Source organism: Trichechus manatus, unplaced genomic scaffold (genome assembly GCF_000243295.1).
Source record: "Trichechus manatus latirostris isolate Lorelei unplaced genomic scaffold, TriManLat1.0 scaffold00021, whole genome shotgun sequence".
Taxonomy (NCBI): Eukaryota; Metazoa; Chordata; class Mammalia; order Sirenia; family Trichechidae; genus Trichechus; species Trichechus manatus.
In genome coordinates, this window is record NW_004443957.1 from 10,341,081 (window position 1) to 10,363,558 (window position 22,478).

Below are 22,478 nucleotides of genomic sequence, written 5' to 3' on the forward strand. Positions count from 1 at the left end.
ATTATTTCCAAGGGAAAACAAAACCTTTCTATGCTCAGTAAGTAAAAAGATTTAGATATAATATTTTGAACAAGTCTCTTACGTTGCTTGATCTCATAGTTTTCATCTGTAAAATGGAAGTGTTGGTTAAAATTCATTCACTTAATCTAGATATTTATCAAGCGCTATGTTAAACACTAGGGACATGAAAGGTTAAACAAGACCATTTCGGCCCTCCAAAGGGGCTCACTAGTCCTTTCAATGCTACAATTTTTATGATTCTATTTAACTGTAGGATTGTAACCTTTATGCTAAAGAAAAAGCCTACCACTTCCCATTTAAAAAGAAAGTTGCCATCGAGTTGATTATGACTCACGGTGACCCCATGTGTGACCCCATGTGTGTATTGTTCTTGGGTGCCATTCAAGTCCATTTGGACTCGTAGTGACCCCAGGTGACAGAGTAGAACTGTCCCACAAGGTTTTCTAGGCTGTAATCTTGACAGAAGCATATCACCAGGTCTTTCTCCCACACAGCTGCTGGGTGAGTTCGAACCCCAATCTTTTGGTTAGCAGCCGAGCATGTAACTGTTGTGCCACCAGAGCTCGTGTGTTTATTACTGAGACATTAATTAAAAGAGCTGTTACCAAGACACTGATAAACATACTGGTTCATTTTAAAAGTAAATATTTAATTCAACATTGCAATAAGAATTGAACAGTTTAAAAACAGAAGCAGGTTTGTGGCTAAAAAATTCAAATATTAATCTAGTTTCCTTCGGAGGTGATTCTGATTGCCAGTTCTCTATAGCAAAATGAATTGTCTTTAGGAAACAAATTCTCTAAATGCAAGTCTAAAGTGCCCAAAAGAGATAATAGGTTTTAAAGACCCAAATCAGAAATACCCAATATAAAGATATCTCATTTGACTCCTGAAGGGTTGGCATAATAAACATTCTGTATTTTTTCAGAGAGAAAGAGGTGACCAATAAATAAGCAACTCAGCATTTTCTATAGGCTGGCATCCTAGATCAAGATAACTAGTACACAGCACCTGGCTCATCCACTACCATCTCCTTTGTTCTGAATCGTTCTTGGCTTCCATCTGAGCCACTCCAGTGGCACTGTGAGGAAAACAGATGCAGAATAGATGCCCATTTCCCAGCATGGCAGTTAAAAAAGAGTATATAATCTATAACTTGTAGTCCATACAAGGCCTCACTCAATTTGAAAAATTGCCAGTTCTGTCAAATACGCCAACACTCCAATAAGGTATTTATGACACAGAATCTGAAAAAAAATTAAAATAGAATTAATTATAATCACAAAGCAATTCGATTTTGAACAATCCATGTTACATTAGTCTAATTGCTAGAATTTAGTCATTAAACCCACTACGATTAATCCAAAAGCAATACTTCTGTTAAAAATGTGCTAACACTAAGTGTCCAGTATCAGTGTGCACTTAGCTTCACAAAGTGACGACTGAGACAAAAAACTTTATACCTCAATGGAAAAGGTAGATTGATATAAATAAATATTCTAGGCTAATTTAAATCTCGTATCTACAAGATGTGAATATGAACCCAAACCACTGTTACTCTAAGTCAAACAGATTGTATTTAATGAAGATTACTACTTTCAATAAATTTACAACTATTAGTCAATGGGGTTAAGAAATAATTAGACCAGGGTTCTTATTTATCCTGAATGGGCTGATATCTGCCCAAGGGGTGGAAAAAGGAAGGGGTATCTATGAACCCTTGGTCTTACATGCAAAATTTGAGTATCTACCTTTCCCAGAAAAATTCCATAACTTCCTGATTCTCAAAGGGATTTGATTCCAAAAAGTACCTTGTAGAAACTAAGTAGTTGGCAGAAACGTAGTTAATACATTAATTTCAAACTTTTTGAGAGGCAGTATAGTGTTGCAGTTAAAAGTAAAAGCTTTTGAGTCAATGACTGGGTTCAAATTCTGACTCCTCTTACTAACCCTGTGATCTTAGGGAAGCTACTTATCTGCTCTGTGCTTCAGTTTCCTCTTATGTAAATAGGTTGTTAATATATGTAAAGTGCTTAACAATAAACATTAGCTATCATCATGGCACACTGTTGGAATCTAGGAGCCACAGTTACTGTCTTCTATCATTAACAGAGGTTCTGAGATTTAGAATAGATGAAATAAAATAAACATGTTTAATTTACATTCATAGATGGATAATAACACATTACATAAAAGTTTTTAAATAACAGTTTACTAATAAGAGTGTAGGTATATGGAAACAAAATTTAAAATTATACAAGGATTTCTTCAACAGTGAATTCCAAGGCACTAAAACCTGTATTTTTTCTTTTAAGATATAAATATAGTATAATACAGTCTTTCAAATTTTCTACTGTAAACTCTAGTAAGAAATTAACGTAATGACCCAGTACACATACCCTTATCACATAATACTCCCATTATTTTTATATTTTCTATTTCTTTCCTTTTTGGTTTTTTAATGATGGTCTCTTCCCATCAAAATTATTTCCCAACCCTCCATTGAGTTATGACTTCCAATTTGAAAAGCAGTAGTATAGTGGATAGAGTGTGGACTTTTTGGAACCTAAGAGATTGAGAGTCAAATCTTGACAACTCCTCTTACTAGGCTGTCTTGTACGTGCCACTTAAACCTCTCTTGGCCTCAATTTCCTCATTTTAAAAATAAAATGTGTTCAGCAACAAGATATTTGTGATGGTTGCACAACATGATTGATGTAATTGGCATCACTGAATTGTATATGCGAAAAAAGTTGAACTGACAAATGTTGTGTGATCTATATTTTTACAACAATAAAAAATAAATAAAATGTGGATAAAAACACCTAACTACTGGGTTACTCTAAAGATTAGAAATAAGGTATGTTAAACCCGTAGAACAGTGACAAAACCATAGGGAACATTTGCTGAATATTTATTGTAGCTTTTTATTTTAGGTGCCAACTCTGCATTTATTTCTGATCCTTCTTATGATAAACAATTATTAGAGGACAAAGCAATGTCTCTATTATTTCTTTCCCAGTTTGGATAGGAAAATCTAAATTATAAACATGGTTTCTTCTGTGTTTCTGGCTATAATTGTCTTATCTAACACACAAAATCCTCTGTTACTCTGATTATTTTAAAATTTGTCAAGAAACAATTTTTAAAGTTTAAAAAATTATTAGAGGATAATAATTCCTATTATTACCAGTCTGTAGCACACAGCATATAGTGTCTTTCCATTAGAAGTACACTAGAAGGCTTGTCTATAAAGCATAAAATAGTCTCCCTACTGTCCCAAAGTGGCATACAATTAAATGTTTCTTCGATGTGGAAATACAATCACCATTTTGAAAACTATACAACAACAAGGAAAAAGTACTTAACTAGATTTAATTGTTCAAACTAACCTTTATTTTTCCATCAGTATGTGCTGAAGCTACAGATGTTGAAACACGAACCAATCTTGTGGCTGATAAATGAATTTTGAAATGTCTATGGAAATGTGAATAAAGGCAGTCCATGAATAAGTCAACTTCCTCTTGGGTAACTTCCCCAGGTGTTTTGTGGATGCTGTCCCACAAAGCTTTTGCATCCTCTGGATGTATGGCATAAGAAATGTCCAGACTTTGAGGGCTACAGGGTACAGACCAAAGAAATTCAGTAGTAGCCATGTAATGGTCCATTTTGCATGCAGTCCACATAGCAGCCATCCAGGAAAGATTAAATGCATTGATTGATAAGGGACTGAAATAACAGTCAAACGTTTTCTGAAACCAGGTTCCAATTATGGCTGTATTAGCCTCTGCTCCATTTGCAAGGAATAAGGGTAGACAGGTGAAATCTTCTGAAACAGTTTCTAGAAGACTCTCTCCAAATATACAGCAGAACCAACCAGTCCACAACACTTTACCTTCTGTGTTCTCAGATGGCCGTTGAGATTTTGACAGAATCTACAAAGAAAGAAAAACAGGTTCTATAAATTCATTTACTCGTAAATTACATCTTCTTAAAATTAGTACATTTAAAAATAAGATCTGTTGTATTATTTGGCAAAACACAGACACGCGTGCGCGCACACACAATGGAATAATCTCCTTAGTTATTATTAGGACTTATCAAATTAATTGACGTTTCTCTCAATATTCTTACAGAGACATGGTATATGGCAAGATCTTGGTGCAACCAAAATGTAAAATATGGCATAACCAGATGTAATATCCTGAAAAAGAATCTTAAAATCTCAACTTTAGAAGGGACTACAAAAGTCACCAAATCCAACTTCCTTGAATTCTTCCATTAAGGAAGACTTCAGTATTTCCTAAGGCAGTTCTTTCTATCAACTTAAAATGTGTTTCATAGGTTAGTTTTCACCCATGGACCCTGCTTTCTTCCTTAAGTGCCTATAGAACAAATCTAATCCCTCTTCTACAAGAAAAGCCCTTCAAATTTGATGGTCGGTATCCCATATACTGGAGCCCTGGTGGCAAAGTGGTTAATAGCTGAGGCAGCTAACCAAAAGGTCGGCAGTTTGAATCCACCAGCCACTCCTTGGAAACCCTATGGGGCAGTTCTACTCTGTCCTGTAAGGTCGCTATGAGTTGGAATTGACTCAACAGCACACAACAACCATCACATATACTAAGGAGCTCTGATGGAGCAGTGGTTAAGCACTTAGCTGCTAACGAAAGGTCAGCGGTTCAAACCTACCAGTCAGTCCAAGGGAGAAAGATGTCACAGTCTGCTCCTGTAAAGATTATAGCCTTGGAAACCTATGAGGCAATTCTACTCTGTCCTGTCGAGTTGGAATCGACTCAACAGCAAAGGGAACAGGCTTCACATATACTACCAAGTCTTATCTTGCTCGTATTCAACATCTCCAGTTTCTTCAACCATTGCTCCATGACATACATTCGAGGTCTTACACTATCCTGCTCACTCTTCTCTGAAACTCTTCTACATGCAAGACATTCATAAGTGAACATGATTATTTTAAAAAGGTCTGACTGCAAGACTATTACCATCTTAGATCTAGATTATACTCCTATTAATGTAAGCTCAGACTACAGTAGTTTTTTGGGTTTTGGCTGACAGTTTTATATTAATTAGTCCAACGTATTCCATTTTTGTCACAAATCTCCCCCAACCTATATTGAGGCAGTAAACTTATCTCTCTTAAAATTTTAATTTGGCCACTGTGCCAAGCCAATCAGATCTTTTACGGTCTTCATTATATTTTCTAACAGACTGACTAACCCTTCAAACTTTAAATTTGTAAATTACATGACAAGCATATCTTCCAAATATTCTATGAAGTTTTTAATTAAAGTATTGACCAGAACAAGGTTAAGATCACAGGCTTGTAATCTTTTGCACAACAAGGTGAAATATGGTAAAAGTAACTGTTTGTATGACCATATCTAAAGGGATATGAAAATGTCAAGAGTAGCACCCTAAAAGTAACACCCTACTCTTGACATTATTTATCATATCCCTTCAGATTTGATCATTCAGTTACTTTTTACCATATTTTACCTTCTTGTGTAAGAGATTATGAGACTGTAAAATACTTTGAAGCCCAGATATGTCTATCACACTTTTATGACCTTAGAGTCCTGTAACCCTGTCAAGAAATGAGATTTAACTTAACTATTACAACACTACACTAAGAATTCAAAAGATCATTTATAATCCTCACAAAAACATTCATTTGGCTGACAACATGCAAGCTACTTCTCTGGGCATCAGCCACTTCACCTGACAGAGACTGCTAATTGTCTATCCAGTATCCATTTTTACCTTTCACAATAAAATCATATTTTATTTGAGGTGGCAAAGTACTCACTAAAAAAAAGTTCCTAGTCTTCCTTTCAACTGTGATGTAAACAGAAGTAGTTGGGTGGGACTTTCAGAAAGTCTCATTAAAGGGGATTTACTCAATGGCAGGCACCTTGTTTGCCCGTTTTATCTTTCTCCTGCTTCCTGCCTGGAACTTGAGTATGATGTTTAGAGCTCCAGGAGCCATCTCAGTCCTTGAGATCACTTTAAGGATGGAGGCCATGACAGAAAAGAAAGATGAAAAATGCCTGGATTATTTCATACCAGCCTTGGACAACCTACCTCCAGATAACTTTTTTTTGGTAAGACAAACCTCTGTCTTATTCAATCCCGTTACTTAGGCATTAGCCTATGTGCAGGTAAACCTAATTCTAGCAGACCTTCTTGAGATGCTTGCTGACATCATGATCTATACCAACCAAACCCATTGACATCGAGTTGATTCTATGACCCTATAGGATAGAGTAGAACTGCCCCCTCTAGGGTTTCCAAGGAACAGCTGGTAGATCCTAACTGCTGATCTTTTGATTAGTAGCTGAGCTCTTAACCACTATGCCACCTTGGGTCCATGATCTATACCAGGGGTCAGCAAATCTTTTCTGTAGAGGACCAGATAATAAAGGTTTTGCCAGCCATTCAGTCTCTGTTCCTGCTATTCAATTCTGCTACTGTAGCACAAAAGTAGCCATAGACAATATGTAAATGAACAAAGTAGCTATGTTTCAATAAAACTTTACTTACAAAAACAGATTTGGCCTGTAGGCTGTAGCTTGCCAGACCCTGATCTATACAAATAAACAACAAATCAGGCCTTTTCAACTGTTTGACTATTTAACTTCTTTATCAAGAGTAGTTAACTCTAAAGAAACAGGGGCACTGGGCATAAAAAACAAAATAAATCTGTTCTCTTAATAAATTTAAAGATAGTCCTATTACTTTTATAAACTATTTAAAGGAAGAAAAGAAGTTTTTGGCGTAAGCAGTTAAGCACTCAACAATTAACTGAAAGGTTGGTGGTTCAAACCCACCGAGAGGCACCTTGAAATAAAGGCCAGGAGATCTGCTTACGAAAAATAAACAACCTTGAAATCCCTATGGAGCACAGTTTTACTCTGTAACATGGGGTCGCTGTGAGTGACAATCGACTCGACAACTGGTCTGGTTTTTTTGGTATAGAAAGGAATATAAATGTCACATTTTGAGAATAACTTGGCATGATGTATCACAATATATACAGGTAGTCCCCGACTTACAATGTTATTCGAGTTACAACAAACCGCACTTATGACCATCTTTTTTTCTTTTTGTACATCTTATCATAGTAATATGTACTACATACAATGTTGCAACACGTAATTTGCTGATGTTATCATTCTCAGACGTTCGCTCACAGATGTTTACATGTAATGTTTTCAACCTCCGCAGACAAATAAAAATGGGATTTATAAACATACTGATACTAAAAGGCAATAATAATGAAAAAAAGAAAAAAAAAAAAGAAGTACTCCACTTATGTCAGAAGTGACTTACGACTGAGTTGTCATAAGTTGGGGACCACTTGTAATGATATGTTATACATTTTCTAACCAAAATTCTACTTCTAGGAATTTAATCAGGAGATCTGGAGCAAGATGACATTCTGAACAACTCCACACTTAAAGCCACCAAAAAGCAGTAAATAATAGATGTTGGCTAGGATGTGGAGATATTGGATCCCTCATCCATTGCGGGTGGAATTGTAAAATGGTGCAGCCACTAGAGAAACAGCTTGGCAGTTCCTCAAAAGTTAAACATAGAACTACCATATGACCCAGCAATTCCACTCCTAGGTATACACCCAAAAGAACTGAAAGCAGGAACATAAATAGATACTGGCACACCAGTGTTCACTGCAGCAATATTCACAATAGCCAAACTAGTGGAACCAACCTAAACATCCATCAAGAGATGAATGGAGAAGCAAAATATGGTACATACATACAATGGAATATTATTCAGCCATAAAGAGAAATAAAAGTCCTGATATATGCTAAACTATGGATGAACCTTGAAAACATGCTAAGTGAAATAAGTCAGTCACAAAAGGACAAATATTGTATGATGCCCCTTATAAGAAATATCTAGAATAAGCAAATGTAAAGAGATGAAAGTTCACTAGTGGCTACGGGGGGTGGAGAATGGAGGCAGGAAGGACGACACAATGCTTAGGGGACACTGAGCGCCTGTTAAGGGTGATGGAATGGTTAATGATGATGGTTGAACATGATGAACATATTTAACGTCACCGAGATATATATGTGACGATTGTTGAAATGGCAAATGTTTTGTGATGTATATATTTACCACAATAAAAAAAAGAAGAAATAGGCAACATCAAAATAAAGCTTTGGTTTGCTACGTGCTGCACCCCACACCCTCTCTGGCTTAGTGCCATCTTAAAGCTGTGGCAGCCCACATTCCCAGGAGGGAACCTGGTCTCTGGCTCTAGACAGAGCAGAACAGACTTTATTCGCGAGTACTGTAGGTGTCTGTTCTAACCTGTCTGGGGGCTGCCTGAAGGACTGATGCAAAGCACTCATCTCTATTTGTTTTGCAGCACATGCAGGGCAAAGGGACAGAGGGCAATACCCAAAGGCTGTAACTTCCTGTAGCCATCTAGGGCTAAAGAATGCAATTAAGGCATAATAAAGGCCTAATGACTGCAATGAGAAGCCAGGGAGAGTTTCTTTGGGAAATAGGGGCATTCAAAAGCACCGTGTATACAGAGGAATTGAGAGAGCCACATGCATGCCCAGGGAAAGACACATGCTAGAAAATACATGGGAAGACCCTACACTTTCACCTGAGGCTGATCCCTAGGCTCACTGTAAACCTAGCTTAAGTGTTGAAGGAGTGTCCAGTGCAGAGCCAATCTGCAAAGACTGGGAAAGGTTTGTTCTCCCCTGGTGATCAAGGAAATCTCTGTCAAAATACTAGCTGAACACAATCTAAAGAATAGACTTCAGTGTCCACACATAATCATGAAGGCAGTCTTTGCAAAAATAGTTAGGCGAAGTCACTAAACAAATAGACTCCAATAGCTTTTATCAGTGAAAAAAAAATTTAAAAACAGAAACAAAAATAAAACCCCAGCAAATTCTGGGAAAAGGGTAGAATCTGATTTCCAGAGTCACCACATTATACATGCAACTGTTACATTCTCAACAACAGAATCACAAGGCATACTAAGATACAGGAAAGGATGGTCCACTCAAAAGAACAAAATAAAGCAACAGGAATTGTCCCTATAGAAACTCAGATAATGAAATTACTAGGTAAAGAATTTAAAACAACAGTATTAAATATTCTCAAAGATCTAAAGGAACACATGGGCAAAGAACTAAAGATTAGGAAAACAATACATGAACAAAATGAGAATATCAGTAAAGAGATAGAAATTACAAAAAGGAAACAAACAGAAATACTGAAGTTGAAAAGCAGAACTTAAATAAAAAATTCACTGGAGGGGTTTGACAGCCGATTTTAGCAGGCAGAAGAAAGAATCAGCAAACTTAAAGGCAGAACAATTGAAATTATTGAGTTTTGAGGAGCCAAGAGAAAAAAAGAATAAAGAGTGAACAGAGCCTAAGGGCTTGTGGGATATAATCAAGCAGACCAACAATGCATTATAAAAGCCCCAAAAGGAGGAAAGTGAAAGGGGCAGAGAGAATATTTGAATAATGACCGAAAACATCCCAAATTTGACAAAAAAAGAATCTACACATATGAGAAGCTGAACAAACTCCAAGATCCACACCAAAATACGTTATAGTCAAACTCTTGAAAACCTAACATAAAGAATCTTGAAAGTAGCAAGAGAGAAGCAAATCATCACATACAAGGGATCCTCACTAAGATAAAGCTCTAATTACTCCTCAGAAACCATGGAGGCCAAAAATTGGTGGGAAGACACATTTAAAGTGTTAAAAGAACTGTCAAACAAGAATTTTATATCTGGCAAAACTGTCCTTCAAAAATGAGGGCCTTACAGAAAGGGACAGGAACGCTGGTGATAGGGAACCCAAGGTTGAGTAAGGACAGTGTTGACATGTAGTGGGGTTGTAAACCATTGTCATAGGGCAATATGAATCTTAACTGTTTAATGAGAAACTGTTTTGTTCTGTAAACCTTCATCTAAAGTGAGAATAGCAGCACAACTGGAGAATGTAATTGATGTCACTGAATTATACATGTAGAAATTTTTGAAATGGTGTTATCTTTGGCTGTGTATATTTTCACCAAAAAAAAGTCCTCCAAGGTCGAGAAGGGAGAGTGTTGATATGTCATGGGGTTGTTAACCAATGTCATAAAACAATATGTGTACTGACTGTTTAATGAGAAACTATTTGTTAAACCTTCATCTAACGTACAATAAAAAAAAATTTTTTTAAATAATAAAGTTAAAAAAAAAAATGAGGGCCTTATGCTGAGTAAAAAAAATCAGTCAGAAAAGGACAAATATTGTATGATCCTAATCGTATGAAATATCTAGAATAGGCAAACACATAGAGACCAAAGTTTATTAGTGGTTACAAGGAGTAGGTGGAAGGGAGGGGGAAAAGAAGACACAATGCTTAGGGGACACTGATCTGTTAAGGGTGATGGAAAAATTCAAGAATGATTAATGGTGATACTTGAACAACATGTTGAACATAACTAATGTTACTAAACTGAACATCTGAAGACTGTAGAAATGGCATGTTCTGTTTCTTATACATACTCACTACAATAAAAAAATTTTTTAAAAATGTTAAATGAGGGTAAACTTACAAAATTCCCAGTTAAACAAAAGCTGAGGGAGTTCATTACCATGAGACCTACTCTATAAGAAATGCTAAAGGGAGTCCTTCAGGTTGAAATGAAAGGACACTAGACAGTAACTCAAAGCCACATAGAGAAAAAAAAAAAGTTCTTCAGTAAAGGTAATGTCATAGGTAAAAATAAAGTCCAGTTTTATGTGTAATTTTTAGTTTGCAACTCTACTTGTTATGTCCTACATGGTTTAAGACCAGTGCATAAAAATAATTATAAATTTATGTTATTAGGCACAGAGTATAAAAATGCAATTTATAACAACATAAAGGGTGGGGAGCGGTATTGGAACAGTTTTTGTGTGTTATTTAGGTTGGTATGAATTTAAGTGGGGTATAAATTTAACAAATTATGGATAACATTGCTAAGAATGGGAATTCCAGAACACTTAATTGTGCTCATGAGGAAGCTGTACATAGATCAAGAGGCAGCTGTTTGAACAGAACAAGGGGATACTTCGTGGTTTAAAGTCAGGAAAGGTGTGCATCAGGGTTGTATCCTTTCACCATACCTATTCGATCTGTATGCTAAGCAAATAATCCAAGAAGGTGGACTATATGAAGAACGGGGCATCAGAACTGGAAGAAGACTCATTAACAACTTGCATTATGCAGATGACACAACCTTGCTTGCTGAAAGTGAAGAGGACTTGAAGCACTTACTGATGAAGATAAAAGACCACAGCCTTCAGTATGGATTACACCTCAACATAAAGAAAACAAAAATCCTCACAACTAGACCAATAAGCAACATGCTAATAAATGGAGAAAAGATAACAGTTGTCAAGGATTTCACTTTATTTGAATCCACAATCAATACCCATGGAAGCAGCACTCAAGAAATGAAAAGACGCATTGCACTGGGCAAATCTACTGCAAAAGACCTCTTTTAAAGTGTTGAAAAGCAAAGATGTCACCTTGAAGACTAAGGTGCATCTGACCCAAGCCACAGTGTTTTCAATCGCCCCATATGCATGCGAAAGCTAGACAATGAATAAGGAAGACCAAAGAAGAATTGATGTCTTTGAATCATAGCGCTGGCAAAGAATATTGACTATACCATGGACTGACAAAAGAACAAACAGGTCTGTCTTGGAAGAAGTACAACCAGAATGCTCCTTAGAAGCAAAGATGGCGAGACTACGTCTTACATAGTTTGGACATGTTGTCAGGAGAGATCAGTCCCTGGAGAAGGACATCATGCTTGGTAAAGTACAGGGTCAGCAAAAAAGAGGAAGACCCTCAGTGAGATGGATTGACACAGTGGCTCAAACAATGGGCTCAAGCATAACAACAATTGTGAGGATGGCGCAGGACGGGGCAGTGTTTCGTTCTGTTGTTCACAGGGTCACTATGAGTTGGAACCGACTCGACAGCACCTAATAACAACAACAACATAAATTTAAATTAGGCTGTTGTAAACTTAGGATGTAAAACATAATCCCCATGGTAATCATAAAAAAATATCTAAAAAATATACAAAAAAGGAAATGAGAAGGGAATCAAAATGATTCACCACAAAAAATCAACTGAACACCAAAGTAGGCAGTATTGGAAGAAATGAGGAACAAAAACGGTATAACCGTTGCCATCGAGTCAATTCCAACTCATAGCGACCCTATAGGACAGAGTAGAACTGCCCCATAGGGTTTCCAAGGAGCGGCTGGTGGATTTGAACTCCTAGCCTTTTGGTTAGCAGCCTGAGCTCTTAACCACTGTGCCACCAGGGCCCCCCAAAAGGTATAAAACACACAAAAACCAAATAGCAAAATGGCAGAAGTAAATTCTTCCTCATTGTTAGTTACTTTAAACATAAATAGATTAAGCTTTTCAATCAAAAGACAGAGATTGGCAGAATGGATAAGAAAACGTAACCCAAATATATGCTCTCTACAAGAGACCTACTTTAGATCCAAAGACACAAATAGGTTCAAAGTGAAAAGACAGAGAAAAAATATATTCCATGTAAATAGTAATCCAAAGAGAGCAGGGTGGCTGTATTAATATTAGACAAAATAGACTGTAAGTCAAAATCTGTTACAAGAGACAAAGGACATCATATAATGATAAAAGGGTCAATTCATCAAGATTTTACATATATATGCGCTCGTGTGTATGTGTATATATTTATATATATATCAGGAAAGCCCCAAAACACATGAAGTAAACATTGACAGAAATAAAGGGAGAAATAAACAGTTCTACAATAATAGTTGAAGACTTTCAATAATGGATAAAACATCTAGACAGAAGATCAATAAAGTACACCCACTCCTCACTTATCGACACGGTTAGATTCCAAAGTCCAGGTCATTATATGAAAATTGGCATTATGCGAGAGTGGGGGCCATGCCCCGTCTTCACTAGTGTCCCCCCGTTTGTGCCCCCTAACATGTCTCAGAACGCGTGTGGCACAATGGCCTCCCTTTCCCACCACGCCTTCCCTACCACCACAGAGCACGTGGGGGTTGGGGTTGGGATTGGGGGGTGCGGTGGTGGTGATAGTCAGGGGTTGTTCACCACCTCCAGAGCAGCAGGGGTCCATCACCACCTGGTCGTGCTCTAGCAGAATCACCTGGCTATGCTCCAGGCCTCTGCTGGACCCCCCCGCTTCACCTCTCCACCTTCCTGCTCCGCTGGCCCCAGAGACAGGCCTCAGTGGTGAGTGGCTCCCGGGCATGTGGGCAGGTAAGACCAGCCACCTGGGCCCAGCAGAGGCTGTAGGGTGGTAGAGGCCTCTTTGGAAAAACAGACTTCCAAGCCCCCCGCCTGACTCTTGCGGCCTCTGTTCCCGCCGCCTCCTTGTGGCCCGGCCACCCCTGCCTCCTGCATGCCACCCACCTGCCCCAAGCTCACTGCAGGTCTGGCCTGGCTCCTCCACTCGACTTGGGTAATACGAACCAACAGCAGTATGTGAGGCCTTGCCTGTCTCACACACCTCCCCCTCCTGCCCCTCTTGCCTCAGCTCCTCATTAATGTGCAAAATAGTCAGATAGTAGATCTTTGACTACTGTCATAAATGCTAAATGTCATATAACGAGATAGTCGATAAGTGAAGAACTGGTGTAATAGAGAACTTGGAGAACACTATAAACGAACTAGACCTAACAGACATATATACAACAGTCCACTCAACAACAGCAAAATACACATTCTTCTCCAGTGCACATGGGTCATTCTCCAGGATAGACCTACATTAGGTCACATGTTAAGTCTCAATGAGATTAATAATTATCTTACAATATTGATTAGAAAAAATGTCATAATGTAAAAGTGCAGGCAGTATGACCTCAATTTTAAGAATGTACAGATACAGATAGCCAAATAGATACATACAAAAATGTTAAACTGTGGTTTTTAACTTTCTTTGTACTTTTACGTATTTTCTAAGTTTTCTACAATAAAAACCAGTTGCAGTCTAAGTCAATTCCAAATCATGGTGACCAGTGGAACTGTGCTCTGTAGAGTTTTAAATAGTTGATTTATCAGAAGTAGATCGCCAGGGCGTTCTTCCGAGGCACCTGAGTGGACTCAGATCTCCAAACTTTTGGTTAGCAGTCAAGCACATTAACTGTTTGCACCTCCCTTGGACTCCTTTCTACAATAAACATGATTATATTATAATCAGGCAAGAAAAAAAATCTTATTTGGCCATATCAAATTACTATAATTTGGTCAAACATAACACAGGTTATAAATCACAAGCTTAGGAATTTAAAAACAGTAAGAAAATACCACAACAATTTCTAAACGAAGAAAATGCATATTCTTTTCCCCTAGGAAGCCAGTATTGCTTATATACAATACCTGGACAAGAAATGCTTCAGAGTCCTTTTGTGTTCCTTTCACTCCTAGGAGAGTAGAGAAAATCACTTTGATGTTCATGTCTTCTCCCACTTCCACAGCAAGCCCTTTCTGCTTTTCAGCAGTAATAAACGCACTTAGGAGTCTAGAATACTCTTTGAGATTAGTATAGGAGAATTTATATAAGGGAGTTAAACTATATAAAGTCCATTGCTTATGCAGAAGGAATGCAACCTTTTGAGGATCAACATCTTCCTAAAAAATCAGATAAAAGAAGTTTAAGATTAGAAAAATTAGTAAATAAGAATTTAATCATAGTATCATAAACTTTAAAATGAATCTATTACTGGGCACCTGATCTTTGCACTCCAGCTACAGAGGATTCCTGGCAGATCCTTGAACAGCCCTTTGCATTTGCTGTACCTTCTATTTGGAATGCCCTCCCCTGAGCTGTTCACATGGCATGCTCCTCCACTTCTTTCAGGTCTCTGCCCAAATATCACCCAACAGGCCACCCTATCTAAAGCAACAACTGCACCCACTCCAACCTTGTCACTCTGTATTCTCTAACACTGCTTTCTTTTTCTTCAAAACACTGACATCTACTTGACATTATATATTTGTCTGATTTTTGTTGTCTTTCTTCCCTGAGTATGAGCTTGATGACAGCGGGATTTTGGTATTTTGTTCACCACTACATCTCTAGCACCTAGAACTACGTCATCTAGAACAGTTTCAATAAATATTTATTGGATGAACATTTACATTTCACTTTTAGCAACTTCAAATTATAGATTTCAAAAATAGTAACTATTCTGAAAGTATCTAATTTGATTAGCTTTAATTGTATAATTAAAAAATTGTTTGACAGTAAATTCACTTAATGTGTAATAATGACTATTTCAATAGATTAAATAATCAAATACTTGGAAATATTTTTTGCCATGCTCTATTAGGACCACAGGCACCATCAAAAACAAAACTGCTTCATTTGTACTGGCCCTGTGGCATTGTTGAGGGTCTTTACATAGGCTCCTGGTTTTCTCCCGAACTGAATTTTCCAATGAGTCTACACTTCCTGAAGAAGTCTCACAGCTCAAGCTATCTTCTGAAATCTTCACTACAGTTGTCTACTTAACAAAAAATGTTTATTGTGGCTAGAGCATTCATCGAAAATTATAAACACTTTTCTTATTACTATCAAAAAGTAGACCAAAATTATTCATATCACAGGTATGAGGAAGCACTGAATTAGACATTCCAATCTTTAATTTATATAAAACTTCTGTTTTCTGGTTAAGAAAAATCACTTTCATTACCACTACTAGTAATTTTTCTTTAAGATTTCACAAAAATTTTCTCATATCCCAAGAGACACTAAAGTATATAATACTGACAAGAGAAGAGGTCTACAATAAAGGTATGGGTGATTAGCTCCTAGCAAAGTGACCCAAAAACCACATATTAAACTCATACTGAATAGGATTTTACTCCCTATTTCAGTAAAATTACAAATTACTAATGTTATATGCCTCTAGAGTTGTTTTTGAATGATCGAAACAGAGCATTTTGCCACCAGCCAAACCTGAGACATGTTAAGCACCAAAATAATTTAGTAATGAATTATAAACCTTGAAAACCAGGAATTCTTAAGTCCATTCCAATAATAGATAAATGAGTGGAGAAAGGAAAAGGACTTACAATGGGATGCCAAAGGCTGCTTAATATGGAGACAGTGTTGGAGCTGGAAAATCATTAGTTTGCAATCATCACAATAAAGATTGGATCAAGCAAAAATTATCAATGCATACTAAATGTAAGGGGAAATTTTGATGAGGAGCAGGATATCTGCATTATCTTAAAATGTTTCCCACAGACTGTTTATTAGTTGTAAAAAAGGGGTAGGGGGACAACCAGTAATCATATAGCAGAAAGTAGAGAAATCAGGCAGCACCTTGACAGGATAATCAAAATTAACATCACCTATGTGCTACCAGGTATGATTCCCCAAGAAGGACACAACAGCACCTATGCAGTAGTCCAGCCAAGAATACATAACTTCAATCTAACCATGAGGAAACATCAAACACAAATGAGGACTATTCTATTTAAAAAGGGAAGGGTTGAAGACTGTATTCTTCAAAAATGTCAATGTCATAAAAAACAAAGAAAAGCTGTGAAGATATTCTAGATAAATTCCAGGTATAACTGGTACTGAAAATGTGAAATAATTTTTTTTAACTGTTTCTCATTTATTTTATTACCTGAAGAATCAAGATCTAAAATTACTATAAATATCCCAGGTGGGAATGGGTTTTCTTTGTTGTTAATGGAACAAATTAGTGTAGGGTATAAAAAATAATAATAACAATACTATAAATAGCAACCAAAAATTAGAGTATTTATAAAGATTGTTGGATAACATGAAGGAACACAGAAAGCATACCTGCAACTGTGAACACTGGGGAATTTTCTTTCGAGGTGGAGTCGAGACAAATGTAGCCTGCTTTCTGACTGATTCTAACCGTTTCTGCAGAGGGGTAGCACCTATAAAGTAATCTTTAAGCCTTGAGGATGCACTTTGTCTAGGAGTCAATTTTGACGCATCATAAGGATCCATGGTCTACATAAAGAGAAATAAAACCAGAATTCTAAATACTAAAAAGTTAATTCATGCTCAGTTTCATTGATTTCTCACCTCAATATAGAGAAATAATTCTCTTCCCTGCTCCCCCTCCACCCAGTTTTGAGTTTTCAACCAAGTTCTGTATTTCTCATATGCTACAGGCCATTTTTATGAATATCTTACAGATACCTCAAATACGGTATATTCAAAAGTAAGTTAAACTCTTTCCATTCCTCCTCATTTCAAAAGCTTGTTATTGTTAGCTATCATTGAGTTGGCCCCCAACTCATGGTGACCTTATGCACAATAAAACAAAACACTGCCCAGTCCTAGCTGGTCCATTTTCAAATTTTCCTGTCAATTTTCCAATTTAACTTAAATTCACATACGTAGTCCCTCACCTCACTTCTTTAACATGTGGTCACATTCTTTTGAATTTTTCCTTCGACAGTCTCTCTCATCCCTTCCCAAATATACTTCCTTAGTCCTGACCAGCAGGCCAGTTCTTATTACTGCAGCTAGAGTTCTCTATATCTAAGAATAATCCATTCTTCTAGAATTGGCACTTTGTTAGTCACCTATACAAAAACCTCTAAAGTGACAAGATAAATTCCAAATTCATCTGCTGGGTACTTAAGGTCTTTCATAATTTAGCCTCTCTTTATCCTCCTACCTCTCCTCTCTAACCCAGGTCACAGATATCATTGTCTCCATGTTTTTGCCTATCAACTATATTCCCTAGCTGAAGTATCCTTTTATAATTCCAACTCCTTTAAGACCATGCACCCCTGATGGCGCAGTGGTTAAGAGCTATGGTGAGCTACAGCTGCTAACCAAAAGGCTGGCAGTTTAAATGCACCAGCTGCTCCTCGGAAACCCTATGGAGGCAGTTCTACTCTGTCCTATAGGCTCGCTATGAGTCGGAATCAACTTGACGGCAACGGTTTTTTTTAAGACCATGCTTGAATTTGACCTCTTCAAAAATCAGTAGTTTTGTTTAAATCTCTTATTTCCTCTACATTATATACACTTCTGTCAGTATCAGTGGACTCCCTCCTGTGTGTGTGTAGTGTGTGTAGAATGAGATCTCAGGGGTAAATATTTTTAAAAACCGTAAAAGTCCTCTAGATGATTCTAACAAAACCCTTCAAGACTGTTCTAGAAAATCTTTGGAGACTAATAATACACCAGGACACACAACTCTCCTAGGTCATCTAGTCTATACCATACATTTTGGCCTATATTCATATACTTTCTTATACTATTTTTGGTTTGTATTTCTTGTCTTCCAAGCAAGACTAAGCTACTATGACTGAAACCATGCATTGTACTTCTTTTGTATAATTACCCTAGTACAATACTAAATGCCCTTTAGCTATTAAAGTATTGATTCAACTAAACAGAAGTATTTCATAAATGTCCATAAGTTGCTGTTAAGTTGATTTCAACTCACAGCAACCCCATGTATGCAGAGCAGAACTACACTCCATATTTTTCAAGGCTGTAACCTTTCAAAGCAGATCACCAGGTATCTTTGGATAGGTTTGAACAGTCAATCTTTGGGTTAGTAGTCAAGCACTTAACTGTTTGTACCATCCAGGGACTCCTAAGAATTTCACAGAACTCCAAAATTAAAATACAACTTTCATTTAAAGGAATTTCAATTTAAAAATTATAAAATTATTCCCAAGTACTGTCACAGTTACCTTTTTAAAAAGCTTTTCACAAATAAAATGTTATCATATTTATTACTATATTTAAATTTCAGTGTCAAACAAGGACACTCTATATTTTGCACAAAACTCCATAAATTAAACATATAGTCCCCAAGACTAGATAATGCCAGAGCAAGATCATATACCAATTTACATAGCACAATTTAAATACTTTAAAACATTCTATCTTTAATTGCATATTGAATTATCTATTTAAAAGGGAATTTTAATCAGTGCCACCTATACAGAATAGTTGTTTCAAATTTGTTATTTAGAATAATAAACACTAACATTTATTGAGTATTCATCATGGGCTAGGGACTCTTCTAAACTCTTAGAACAAATATTGTCTCATTTAACCCTCCAGCAGAACCATGAAGTTGAGTTATTCTATTCCCAGTTGACAGATGGGAAGACGGAGACGTTAAGTAACTTTCCAAAGTCATACAATTCAAGAGAAGAGCCAGGATTTGAACTCAGACCGTCTGATTCCAGACCAAGTGCTCTTATCCATTTGTCACACTGCCTTTCAATAGAGATCAACTTCAAGGCAAAGAAAAATGTAAACCCTACTAAATTTGACTCCTTAAGAGAAATGTTATGATTTCCAAAAAGATTTTAAAGTCTAGCTACGCAATAAATCCAGGTGAGAAAATAACTCAGCACAGAGAGGGTTGGTTTTGAGAAAATATTTCTCTTGAATATTTAACATTAAGGTAATGTGAAATAACCCAATCCATGCATTGAAGATTCATGATTTATACCTATTTTACCCCTCACTCCTGACTCAAGACTATGTAATTTTGCCCAGCCCAATAATTAAGTTATAATTATATCTTGACTCAACGTATTACTGTCTCAATATCATCCTTCAATCATAAAGAAAGAGGTTGTCTTATTTGCTTTCTACTGCTAATCCATCTACCAACATTCTGGATCCCTGTATTCCTTCCCATCTCCCTTAAATGCCACTTCTTATGTTTATTTCAACCCTCTATCATCTCTAATCTCTACTCCAAAGGATCCTTTTCTTCCACTGCCAAGCATATTCTAGTATTCCTTACACAATTTTTTTTTCCTTAAATAAAATTAATCTCATTCCTATTGAGGCCAATCTCCTGGAAATTTGTTATACCACTATTGCCTCCACTTACTAATAAATATTTGATAGGAAACCTTCAGCAATCTCTCTTGCATCCATCTCTATAAAAACACTGCACTTTTGGTGACTGGTGAGGGGGCAGGGGAGGGCAGCATCCATAGTTAAGATGTCACCCGGTACCCTGCCAATTCCATCGTGGTGGTCAGAGGCTGCCCAGTCTGCAGAGTCAGGGTTTTAGAGAACTTCTTCACCTTCCTGGGCATCTTCCAGACCATCATCTTGTTTCTGTTTGTGTTCACCTGTTATTTTGCCTTGAGGAAGCCAACTGTGGAGTAACCTTTTCTTAAAGGGAACACCACAGCAGGCTTTCCTAAATCGTCACCTTTTCTAATGTAAATGTCGTGTACAATAGCTTTATCAGTTTCGTAAAGTGCGGTGGGATGTGCTTGCCAGGTGCGAAGGTCCTAGGCCAGGAGATCAGATCTGGAAATGCAGCAGCACTGCCTCCAGGATGATGGCAACTCAGTAAAGCACTGCTTTTATTTTTTCACAGTCTTCAATTTGAGAAAGGTAAGAAATACTGTTTAAATAAACGAGATTCATACCATTAAAGGAAAAAAAAAAAAATCACGGCCAAATACTTAGTTCACCAAGTTTGTTCATCCTTACTCCTCTAAATTTTCTGCTTCCTTGTTTTTTCTAACATTCAATTAAAGTGTGTGTGGCGGGGAGGGGGAATGTTTCTCCTCCATTGTTCTCATAGTTCTTTGATTTATTTGCTGATTCCTTTTCTTCCTCCAGTTCCAATAGTGGGTACCACCACCCCCCCCATTCTGAAATCACATTCTACATATGAAAGCATTCATTCTACATATGAATTCTAAATCTCTATCTTCAAACCATTGCACCTGCATCCCAGTCCTACATATCCAATTTACTCTAGGACATTAACATTTCATGTCCTCAAACTCATTAAGTTCAAAACTAAACATTATTTCACACCCCATTCAACCAATTACTTTCTTTTACAACTACCCTGTTTCTCTCAGTAATAATTTCATTCTTCTCATTTTCTTTCCCCTCCCCCAGAAAATATCTTAGTCAAACTTTACTTCTCTCAACTTCACCCTTACATCCAATTTGTCATCAAATTCGGACATCTTAAATGGATATATACTAGCCACTCAGGTCTGGTCTTCATTTCCATTCTCACTTAATTATAGCCAGTTATCTTGTTCCCAATCTTAACCGCTTTCCCCACTCCATGACTAGTCTTCCCATAGACACCACTTTTACCTTGTTATTACTTTGTTTGCAATCCCATAACAATTCCCACTCATCTTCTGCATAAAGTGAGAACTCTTCTGTCTGGGTTTCAAGGCACTTCAATATCTGATCTTATTACCTGACCCTGTCTACGTTCATTTTCTACTACTTCATGAGTTCCTACCCAAAAATCCATGGACAAACAGCCTTTCCAAAATCCAGCAGCCCTCTAAGATTGTATGCAATATGTTGTATGTGCGTGTATTTGGTGGCGTGGGAATGCGGGAATGAAGAATGGTCCAATAGTCAATTCTTTGAACGTCTAAAATCCACTGCCCTACATTCCAGACATGCGCCCCCTACTGCTCTTCATGCCCATCATGTTTGTCTTCAGCTCCTTGAGTTTTATTCAACCTATCGCCAATTAGGCCTTCTCTACTCCCTTTTTTTCTGACCAAATCTTATCCATCCTGCAGGTTCCATCTCCTCAGGAGAAGGTCTCCAGCGTCTATGGATCTAGCCCTCTCGCCAACTCCTCTTGCATTTGTAGTTCGTAACACTCAGTTAAAACTTAGATGTTTTTCTTAGGATAGGTCCGCGAAGGAAGGGACCCTGACTTAAATTCCTTTTCTACACTGTAACTAATATCTAAATTCTACCGCCCCGACCCCAATGTTTGGCCGAGTGCTAAGCACATAGCAAGTGCATAACATATCTAAACACAAGTATTGTAAATATAACGACCACACAACAGGGCAAAATGTAAAGTTTACAGCCAGTCCTGGACCAATACAAAGCATCTTACCAATAAAATACTGCGATGACGCTGTCACACATTCCGGATTCACAAATCATTCTTCAGGTCTGGATCCAAAACTACGTCGAAGCTAAAATACCCTGAAGTAAAAAAAGCCGCCAAAATGACAGCTAAGACAGAGCCCGGAGAAAACTTTGGCCCTCCAAGTTCCCTCAGGCTCCAAAACAAATGGGTTCACTAGAGATACAGACACGCCCAGTAAAGAGACCTCTGCTCCCTCAGACGCGAGGCCAGCCGACTTCTCCAGAGAAAGGACATTTCCGCTGACCCAGTAGCCCAGCTCTGCGACCGTCGCTCCTGCGGAGGCGGCTACTCCTCTTGGAGGGGGCAAAGGCAAAGGACAATGTGCCCCAACTCGTCGCTCTCCACCCAGGCCTTTCAGGGGTCAAGGCCAGCTCTCAAATCCCGCCGTTAAGAAGCGGCAATTTAGCCCTCATCCGCCGCCTCCGTTTAAAAT

General features: G+C 37.5%; 1 protein-coding gene across 1 annotated transcript; it reads right to left on the bottom strand.

The window, feature by feature from the left end:
• Window positions 1-472: 472 nt before the first annotated feature.
• Window positions 473-22,072, bottom strand: CENPL (centromere protein L). Its single transcript, XM_004372826.2, has 5 exons — window positions 22,010-22,072; window positions 16,942-17,118; window positions 14,499-14,750; window positions 3,414-3,956; window positions 473-1,268 (listed from the first exon to the last, which is right to left on the bottom strand). The coding sequence occupies exons 2-5, from the start codon at window positions 17,113-17,115 to the stop codon at window positions 1,197-1,199; spliced, it is 1,041 nt and encodes a 346-aa protein (XP_004372883.1). The 5' UTR covers window positions 17,116-17,118; window positions 22,010-22,072; the 3' UTR covers window positions 473-1,196.
• Window positions 22,073-22,478: the final 406 nt, after the last annotated feature.

What these genes read in the sequence shown, in the direction of transcription:
- CENPL (XM_004372826.2), bottom strand. Translation starts at nt 17,115, where the DNA reads ATGGATCCTTATGATGCGTCAAAATTGACTCCTAGACAAAGTGCATCC. An exon ending in CCCAGTGTTCACAGTTGCAG is followed by an intron (nt 14,751 to 16,941) that starts GTATGCTTTCTG and finishes CTGATTTTTTAG; the next exon opens with GAAGATGTTGATCCTCAAAA. An exon ending in CTGAAGCATTTCTTGTCCAG is followed by an intron (nt 3,957 to 14,498) that starts GTATTGTATATA and finishes CTTTCTTTGTAG; the next exon opens with ATTCTGTCAAAATCTCAACG.